This window comes from Dreissena polymorpha, chromosome 14 (assembly GCF_020536995.1).
Source record: "Dreissena polymorpha isolate Duluth1 chromosome 14, UMN_Dpol_1.0, whole genome shotgun sequence".
NCBI lineage: Eukaryota > Metazoa > Mollusca > Bivalvia > Myida > Dreissenidae > Dreissena > Dreissena polymorpha.
This window is the reverse complement of record NC_068368.1, coordinates 74,803,053-74,813,928: the sequence shown is the minus strand read 5'-3', so window position 1 is coordinate 74,813,928 and position 10,876 is coordinate 74,803,053. Positions and strand designations below refer to the sequence as shown.

General features: G+C 35.4%; 1 protein-coding gene across 1 annotated transcript; it reads left to right on the top strand.

Annotated features, from left to right (window-relative positions):
* The first annotated feature begins 8,453 nt into the window (after positions 1–8,453).
* LOC127857489 (uncharacterized) lies at positions 8,454–9,743 on the top strand. The gene has a single exon (XM_052393883.1). It carries the CDS (start codon positions 8,454–8,456, stop codon positions 9,741–9,743), a length of 1,290 nt encoding a protein of 429 aa, XP_052249843.1.
* Positions 9,744–10,876: the final 1,133 nt, after the last annotated feature.

Below are 10,876 nucleotides of genomic sequence, written 5' to 3'. Positions count from 1 at the left end.
TACTACACCTAAACAAATTGTGGTGATGCCATTGGATAGTCCTGATATGTATAACGACGTGAATTACCATGAAATATCGGATATACAGAGACCATTTGCTGAGTTTGCTACTGTTAAAAATACTTCGAGCAAAGCAAGAACTGACAATGCAACATTCGAAGACAACGAAACCGTGGAACTAACTCCTCATATTCTGAGACGGGCAGTTTTGACTTTACCAGAGTCAGGAACTGATGACATGGACGAAACTGCGGCTGGACAAATTTCGTTTTTGGCATTAGCCGAGATTAATATGTCTGATGGTAAGCACGGAGTTTGGGTTTTGAAAAACATTTGATTTACTCTCACTCAAATACATACTTCTCTTACAATTACACGCAATAACAAAATACTACTAATTATTATATTGGGAATAGTATTACTAACACTATTACTGTTTTAACTTCATCATCATGTAAGATAATTTTTTTATATATATTTTCAGTTGCTGCGCTTGAATCACAATTGAATAGGTATATAAACATTTATATTGTCTTCTTACAGAAAAATACGTTTGTTTTCAGGAATGTCATTCTTTATTTTACTCAATGTTTGTGTGCACTTTAATAGAAATCAACATGGTTTTAATGACATTTTAATGTGTGCCTAATGATTATTGGCTGATACGAAAATCACATAAATGCCCAACATAATGTTTGTTTTGTCGTTAAAATGTTGTAGGACGGACGTGAAGAGTGTCCCATACGAAAGTTTAGATTCAACACTCCGAGGTGATAAAGATCAATACAACAAACCGGTATAAACCATCCGGGTAGGAGGTTCTTTGTACACTTCATGCACAGCAAAGCGTGTTTCGCATTTGATATTTGAATTAAGCACAATTATCTAACAATGTTTTTACGGTTGAATTTACGACAAGTCAATCGTTGTGTATTGTCCGTTGATATGACAAATAATTTATATTGCAGACCATAATGTGTTGATATATTTATAAATGCCCGACACTCGTGGCTTCTGTGTGTACGGCTGTTTCAAATTGTGTTCATGTGACTGTATATTAAGCATATTTAAATTTAGCACGTAATCGTTGTACTAATTGTAGTGCACTTTGTAGTAAATTAAGGTCAGCTTCTTCTTTTGCAGAACGATTCGGCACGTTAATTGAAAGATATGTGTCAATTATCTTACTTACTTCTTACCCATGTGTAAATGATTCTCATTGTGCGATTCGGTGAGTGATTATTTTGTTTTAGACCACGGGTGGTTAGCGTGTGGCTATGCTATTCATTAGTGAAAACATCATTTTGAATGATAAATATTCATATAATAACGAAAAATCAACTTTTCTGAAAAAAAATTCAACATGAAATAGTAGAGGGAAAACTAGGCTTCTGGGACAGAACCGTTTCCCATCCGTTTCCCATCCGTTTCCCATCCGTTTCCCATCCGTGTCCCAGGAAATTCTATATATAAATGTATAATATATTTTTCAAGATATTATATATCCCCCAGGAAATTCTATATATATATAAATGTATAATATCTTTTTCAAGATATTACATATTTCCGAAAGGTCAAGCTCGGGGCAGCATCCCATTCGCAAACGCGGCGGCTCGAGGACTTTTGACCACTACCATTATTCGTGCATTTTACAAAAATAAAAAATAAAATAAAAATGACTTAAGTATTTTTTTTAATATATAAAATGGATGACAAAACGGTACAAGAATTGATTCAACGGCGTATTCAGCAAATTGAAAATCCACCACCAAAGGTGCATCTAAATAAATTTTTACAAGACTTAAAATTTACACAAAAATTATTTAATTGCAAAAAATGCAAAAGCCATACATTTGTTAAAAACAGTTGGATTTATGATGAACGTGTTATGGATTTAGTAGATTTTAAAAAGAATTAAGGTCCATTTCCAAACCCTCACTTGGGTATGAAAATGACTATTACAAGTCTATTAGGTTTTTATTGTCAACCCATGAATTAAACGATTCGGGATATCCAAGCCACTTGACTAACGACATGTCCCCGCGTTTTCTAATAACTTTTTCTATTCTATATACTTCTTGACTTGTTTTTTGAAGTTCTAGTTCATAAAACGTACCCTGTATTTCCTCATCATTATAATCAGTGATTTTATACGTTGGCGGATCTGTATATTGAACTTGTGACACTGTAAACACCTCCTCAGTCCATCTAGGTGTATATCCTTTTTCAAATATTCCCTTTTTCTTAGTTATTCTTACCTTATCGCCGACTTCAAATATTGGCTTACCGTACTTTTGTGGGTGTTTGGAGTACAAATTTACCCAAACAACACTTTCATTTTTTTTATCACTAGCATCATCAGGTGTCATTTTGATTGATGAATGCTTTGTGTTGTTATAGTCATTGACCATTTCATCTAAGACATCAACATATTTTTTGGTAGAGTTGGCTGAAAAGTATTTGAACATTTTTTCCTTCATTGTTCTGTTCCATCGCTCTACCACGGAACTTTTCTCTTCGTTTTCTGTGGAATACAACTTGACTCCCAACGCCATAACGTTTTTATTGTAGAACTCCTTTCCTTTATCGACCCACAACTTTTGAGGTTGTCTGTTTTTAAATATTTTGTTAAATGCTTTAGCAACCTCAACTCCGGTTTTACTCTTTAATGGAACAATCCATCCATATTTTGAAAATACATCAATAACTGTAAGCAAGTATTTTACACCATTATTAAACTTAGCAAAAGCTTGCATGTCAACTAAATCCGCAGCCCATATGTTATCAATGCCATGGGCAACGACTATTCTTTTTCTAAAACGTTTTACAACGGGTCTATGCAGTTCGACTGCGAGCTGATCAGACCATTTTATTTCTTTAGCCACGACTTTTTTTTCCCATTATAACCCAACCCAAACTTTGCCTTGGTAGATATTATCGGCTTTATTATACTACGCTCAATTTTTTCACGGAGTGTTGGGTCTTTAATAGCATCCATTTGTTCAAGCATAATTTGATCAGCTACGTTTCTACCTGCTGTATCTGGAAAGTGTTGGTAAGCTAAATCATGAAGGTATGCGGCATTATCAACTCGATCAACTGGTTTACTCCAGTCTTTATATGCGCCAGTTGAAGTTAATCTCTCGTTTAAATTAGTTCCAGGTCCTGCAAAGTTCATTCCTGGAATATGCATTTCACCGGGAAATTTAGCCCACGGAAGCTTGACTTTACTCGTCACCTTATTCAACGTCGAAACCAAGTCTCCGCCAGTTTTAGTATGCATTTTTACAAACTGTGGTTTAACACAACCGCAAACGGAGCACTTTCCGCGAAGCATTGGTTTATTGTTCTTACTGACAACATTTTTTACATCAACCGTTTCAGTTTTGCTTTTGCACTTTACACAATACATTTTTTAATGAAAAAATAATTTATATTTAAAATGGAAGTTAAAGATCTTTCGTGGAATGACGTAAATACAAAAAGATACAACAGTAAACTTTTACCGAGATCAATACGAGGTCTTATTATTGGTAAAAGCGGATGTGGAAAAACTATACTATTGTTAAACCTTTTACTTCAACCAGGCTGGTTAGACTACAACAACTTGCAAGTTTTTGGCAAGTCGCTTTTTCAGCCGGAGTACAGAATTATTAAGAAAGCATTTGAAAAAAAGCTACCTAAAGAAGAGATTATAAAATTGTTTAACGAGCAAGACTATATAATGGAGAATGACGTTTCACCAGCTCTTTTAGTTGAAGAAATGGCTAAAATTTTAGATAAACCAGCTGATATTGAATGTAATTTTTTTGAAACGTCTGATGATGTACCTGATCCTAGAGACTTGTGCAGCTCTAAAAAAAATCTAATGATTTTTGACGACCTTCAGTTGGAAAAACAAAACAAATGTGAAACTTATTACATAAGAGGACGGCACAGCAATGTAGACTGCTTTTATCTTGCACAAAACTACTTTAAACTTCCGAGACAAACAATACGTGAAAATGCAAACTTTATTTGTTTATTTCCACAAGACATGAAAAATATTAATAACATCTACAACGATCACGTTTCAACTGATATGTCAAAAGAAGAATTTAGAAATTTTTGTAAAGTAGCCTGGGACCGTCCTCATGGATTTGCTGTAATAGATCTTACTAGTAAAAAAAATAATGGTAAGTATAGATCGGGGTTCGACTGCTTTTATATGTCCGAATCAGTGTAAAAAAATAATACTAATATAAAAATGGAAACAACGCTATTAGAAAGAATTGCAAATAATACGGAAACAACTGCTAAAAATACGGAGCCAAAATCTTCGTTTTACATCTTGTTGAGTGAGAAAAGCACTTGCATTAAGACTAAATTTAGACCACTCATACAACTAGATAAAAACAAAAAGTATGAAATGGCGCTAGTTAATTTATAAACATACTATTCATTTCCAAATATAGACTCTTCAAACAATAACTTTCGCTATAGCCCAAACAACGGAGATGATTGGTATGATATAAATATTCCCGAAGGCTCATACGAACTTGAGGACATAAACGAATACATACAACGAATAATGAGAGATAATGGCCACTACAACTCTAAATTTGATAAGTACGGCATAACACTAGAGCCAAACAACAGCACGCTCAGGTCTGTTCTAGAGATTAAAGCAAAGTATCAAATAGACTTTACAACGCCAAACTCTGTCAGAACGGTATTGGGGTTTAATGCAAAAGTATACTCATCAGGGTACAATGAATCAGAAAACATTGTTAATATAATAAGTGTCAATAGCTTGAAAGTAACTAGTGATATAATTGGTTCATCATATTCGAATGGTGTAACTGAAAACATTATATACAGTTTTTTTCCATCAGTTGGACCTGGCTATAAAATTATTGAAGTTCCAGTTAATTTAATTTATTTACCTATCACTATAAGCACAATTTCGTCAATGGAAACAAAACTTACTGATCAAACCGGTCAACTTATAAATTTGCGCGGTGAAAAACTTTCTATGAGGTTCCACATACGAGAAGTTTAAACTAAAAAGTTTTTTTTAATCATATATAAAATGAGTCGTTTCGTAAATATAAAAGTAAATATTAGCGAAGGTCAGAGAGAAAAGATCAAAAAAGCTATTCAATCAGGAGCTCCCGTGTCTATTCGCCTATCACACAAGGATTTATCTGGAGAACACATGCTAGCCCTCACTCAAGCACAGATTAACAAAATGACAAAAGCGTACCAAAGTGGTAAAGGAGTGACGATTAAAATGTCAAAAACACAAATAGAACACAACGCAAAAGTTGAAGGTGGATTTATTGGAGCTATTTTGCCGATGTTGGCTACCGCGGGTAAGTTTCTTATGTCAAGCGTTTTACCAGGACTTGCAACCGGTTTGCTAACCGGCGTAGGAGCCGCAGCCGGTAGTAAAGTTGTCGACAAAATTAGTGGATCGGGTGTTTTGTATTTAAAGAAAAACGGAAGCGGTTGTAAAGTAACACAAGCAGGTAAAGGATTGTATTTAGCTCCGTGGAGGAAAGGTAGTTCGTTAGGAGAGGGATTATACATGAAAACCGGAAAAGGGTTGTACATGAAAACCGGATCAGGATTGCTACTAGGACCTAATTCACCATTTAGCAGTATTCCAATACTAGGAATGCTGTTGTAAATATAAATATTTATATTTACATATATAAAAATGCAAAGATCTAGTATGCCAATTCACAAGTTTATCCACAAGTATAAACAACCACCACCAGCGTCAGTTAAATGGTTGCCACACGAGAATCTTGCGCATCCTGCAGAACAACTGTATGGTAAATGGAGTATTTTAACGCAGCAATCGCTTACTATTAAACCGAAAGCAGCACTTACTATTGAATTAAAAATAGGTTTACGGTTATTTCAAGGTGTTTGTTCGGTATCGCTCAAACAAAGTTTAAAGGAAAAGAAATGTAGTTTACAAGATGGAATTATTGCTGAATCTGTTGACGACATAATTGTTACAATTCAAAACAACTCAGACGTTGCAGTCAATATTGTTGAAGGCGAATCTTTATGCTTTGTCACACATCAGTCGTTTTAAAAATATATTTTTGTCAATATAAAAATGGAGTATAAAGATTCTAAATGTAACGCATACGGTACGTATGCTAGTGACGCTAAACTATATCCAGCTTTACCTGCTGTTCCATCGGCTCCTGAACTGATAAGAGTTGAAGGAACTGCTCAGTCATACAGACTTCAAAAGATTAACGAAATTCAAAAAGAAATTGCCACAGAAAGAGACAAGCGTGCTAACTTGTCTAAAAAGTATCACAGAGCAGTGAGAGTTATAGCAGGAGTGGACAACGTTTTTGTTGTTTTTTCAATGGTGTTAGGTGCTACAGGGATAGGGGTATTGAGTACAATCATTGCAGCGCCAATTGCAATAGCAATGGAAGGTGCTGCCTTAGGTATAGGACTATTGTCTATCGTTGGAAGTCAAACCAATAAAAAGCTATCAATAAAAGCTGAAAAACACGAAAAAATTAAAACTCTTGCGGATGCAAAGTTGAACACAATAAGTGATCTTATATCAAAGGCGTTAGCAGACGATCGAATTTCTGATGAAGAATACTCATTGATTCTAAGTGAACTAGACAAATTTAATCAAATGAAAGAAGAAATAAGATCTAAAATAAGAGTAGGTTTAGACGAGCAAACAAAACAGTCTCTTATTGCGAAAGGACGTGACGATGCAATTTTATCGTTTCAAAACATGTTTAGTAAATCGAAAGAGACGTTTATAAAAAAAGACGAACACCGCTCAAACAACGTATGACGTGAGACGTAAGACGTGAGACGTAAGACGTGAGACGTACGACGTAAGACGTTACGAATCACGTTTTAAATCACGTTAAAATCACGTTTAAAACCACGTTTAAAATCACGTTGAAATCACGTCTAAAATCACGTTGAAATCACGTTTAAAATCACGTTTAAAATCACGTTGAAAATCACGTCTAAAAACATTATTATTTCTATTTAAAAATGTCGTTTTTAAAGATAACAGATCCGCAAAAAAGAGACTTTCTTGTGAAGGAGTTTCTAAAGTCAAAGCATAACATTCGTCAAAACTCTTTATCTGACAAGATAGGAGATATAAGTTTACAAAGAGAACTAACAAAACTCTACAAACCTATCACCGACTCTCAAAAAGAGTTAAAAGAAGCCACGTCAAGTGCTATCCAAGCGCTACCTGCAGCATTAACAGCTACAGCACCTTATGCAGTTAGGTTTCCTCATTATCCGAGCATACAAGCAGAAGAGGATAAAGGACCGAAAGAAAGCTTAATAAAACTTGGTCCAATAGCAACGGAATTCTTGAAATCAATGGCAAGCAAAACACAAACCGATAAAACATTTGGTTTGTATGATAAAAACGGATCCTTTTATATAGGTGATTCTAAGGTAACACTATCAGGGGATGATATTATTTTAGGAAACACCAAATATGAGGGAACTCCAGGACTGTGGGAACTAATCACCTCCAAAACTCCTGATTCCAATATATATTCCTCTCAGGATATTGACTCCTACGAAACAATTTTACTATCCACCAATGCAATCATAAATCCTGATACGGGAAAGGTTAAATCTAGTTCAGGAGAGAAGTATAAAAACATCATAAAACCTGTATACGAAAAGTATGTCAAGCCTAAAAAGACAACAAAAATTCCTTTAAGGACTCCGGAGAAGAAAGGAGAAGGAATAGCGTTAATGCCTTCTGATCCGAATACACTGGTTAACATGCTTTCATTACGAGTTGCAAGTTATAAAGCGGGCAATACTGGAGTAAAAAATGAAATCATAGACCTAGCAGATGATTTGTTGAGACAAGGGGTAATAGATAAAGAATATTATAAAACTTTAATGTTGCTTATTTAAAAAAATGATTGTTACAACTAAACGAAGATACATAAAAAAACACGTGATTGGTGGTGCTGGAATATTTGACACTGCTGCAAATTTCGTTAAGCGAATAGTAGGATCAACGGCTGCAAAAACTGCTGCAAATGTCGCAAAAACGGTGGCATCGAAAGTGAGTAGCGCATCAAAAACAGAACTAGGTAAAAAGGCTATCACAGCCGGAAAATCGGTTGTAAAAGAAGTTGGTTTAAAAGCTATCGATGTTGGAAAAGATGTAGCCATAGCTAAAGCTAAGGCTTTGATTGATGGATATAAAACACCTACCAATCAAGAATTAACGCAAGAATCGAGGGACGCGTTAGCTTCTCTAATTAATATGGGTTCCAATGAAGTGGACATTTACAATAGGTTTGCGGGTTCCGGCGTCGGGGTGCAGAGAGCCGCCGCAATCTCAATTCAAGATCTTGTAAAAAGTTTGAACACAGGCTCCGGTCTTCGTCTTGCTTAAAACTTTTTTCTTCGTTAATAAAAAAGTAACAATGTCAAGCGAAATATTAAATTTTACAGAACCTGCAACAGTTGACGAATCGATAGAAAAATATGAGTGTCACGAGTATGAGCCTGTATCTCGTACGAATTTAAACTCAGCTGGTGAAATACGTATCAACATTGAGTTGCAAGACCTCTTTACTCATCCTGCGGAATCATACTTACAATTTGAAGGTCGACTGACTAAAGCCGACGGGACTGCATACGCAAACAACGCAGACGCAGTAGTGATAACACACAACGGACTTATGCATTTGTTTTCACAAATAACGTATTCGCTTTCAAACCAAGAAGTAGAATCCTTGTATCATCCGGGACAGGCCACAACCATGATTGGATTGCTCAAGTATCCTGATGAGTTTTGTAAAGCACAAGGACTCAATCAGCTTTGGGTTAAAGATAGCACTGCAACAGCTGTTATTGCAGACAACATAGGATTTGCTGCTCGGCAATTACACCTAATTCGAAAGCCAACCGCTAAGGGAACATTCTCATTCATTGTCCCACTGAAACACATTTTTGGATTTTGTGATGACTATGACAAGATTGTGTATGGCTTTAAACATACGCTAACCCTCGTTAGAAAATCAGACGATGACGCAATCTTTAGAGCAAATGCAGCGGGTGCTGGTAAAGTAAACATTGACAGAATTTCATGGTTTATGCCTCATATCATACCTGCAGATATGGAGCGAATGCAGCTGTACAAAACAATTGAGGCGAAGGCAACATTACCCGTTAGTTTCAGAGCGAGACAATGCGACACTATTACAGTGCCACAGTCTACTACGTTCAGCTGGAGACTAAGTGTTAAGACATCACCCGAAAAACCGAGGTACATTTTAGTAGGATTTCAAACTGATCGTGCTGGTAATCAAGAAGAAAATCCATCACTTTTTGATCATTGCGATCTCAAAAACATGTACATTATGATGAATCAAGAGCGTTATCCAGCTGTAGATTACAACTTGTCATTCCCAAATCAACAGTTTGCGAGAGCGTATTATGAAGCGTCTAGATTTGGTGAAAAGTTTTATGGGATGGATCCGTTGATTACGCAGTGTAACATTACACCTGTGGATTTCAAAGATCTGTATCCAATTATGGTGTTTGATGTTAGTAAACAAAGCGAAAGGCTAAAGTCGGGAGTTGTAGACATTCAAATAAAAGCAATATTCAATAATCCTGTGCCAGCAGAGACGGAAGCGTTCGCAGTTGTGATTTCAGATAAAATGTTAAACTTTCACTCTGACGGAACTAAAATGACTGTAGTGTATTAAGGAAAATAAAATGAAAATGGCTTAAGTATTTTTTTTACTATATAAAAAAAATGAAGTACACAAAGAAAGTATTAATTAAAATGCTAGAAAGTATTGACGTTCCTGCTATGACTGATCAAAGTATAATGGAGTTAATGTTGATTGCAAAGGAAAACGGACTAGATTGGAAACGAGAAGATGTTGTTATACCAGAACCTAATGAAAAAAGACCGCGAGGCAGACCTATACAGTTTTCACCTAAAGTAATTGTTAAATTAACGAATATTGAAACTGGAGAGGAAACAACCTATTACTCAAAATACCAAGCAATAAAAGCGCTTGGTTCTAATATAAAAAAGAGAAACAACGGACAAGTGGTAAATGGAATGAGGTATGAGATCATGTTTTTATAAGCAAAACACATGCTTATAAAAAAAATTGAATTGACCTAAATATTTTTTAATATATATACAATGAATTACAAAACTGTAAAAGAGTTGAAGAAAGCCGCAAAAGATCAGGGTATGTGCGGATATTCGAAGCTCACAAAAGCTGAGTTAATAGCGAGGCTGAGCAGACGCAACGATGGGGATTCGGATGATGATGTTTGGGAAAATGCAAGGGAGGATGCAAGGGATAATGATGTATGGGAAAATGCGAGGGAGGATACAAGGGCTGAACCAACTAAAAAACCTACTATGATAAATAGGTTATTTAATTGGGCTGTTAAACCTGTAAAGACTGTAAAGACTGCTGTAAAAAATAGCTATGATTGGGCTGTTAAACCTGTAAAGTCAGCTGCAAAAAATAGCTATGATTGGATAATTAAACATACACCAGAGCCTTTAAGAAAAGCAATAAGCGAAAAGGCTAATGCGTTTAAAGCAGAAGTCGAATCTATTTATAATAATTACTATAAGAAGCAGCAAAGAAGTGAAAGTGCCATTAAAATTAGTGAAAGTGCCATAGTAATTAAAGAAAGTAAAACTGCACTTAAACGTTTTGCAAGGCAATATGTTATTGATGGGGTTGAAAAAACGGATGCTCCAACATTTTTAGATATTGTTAAACCCGAAGTTGTAAAGTTTATGAGCAAACATCGTCAAATAAAAATGAATCTAGTGCTAGTGTGTGAAATGGAGCGGCATTCTATG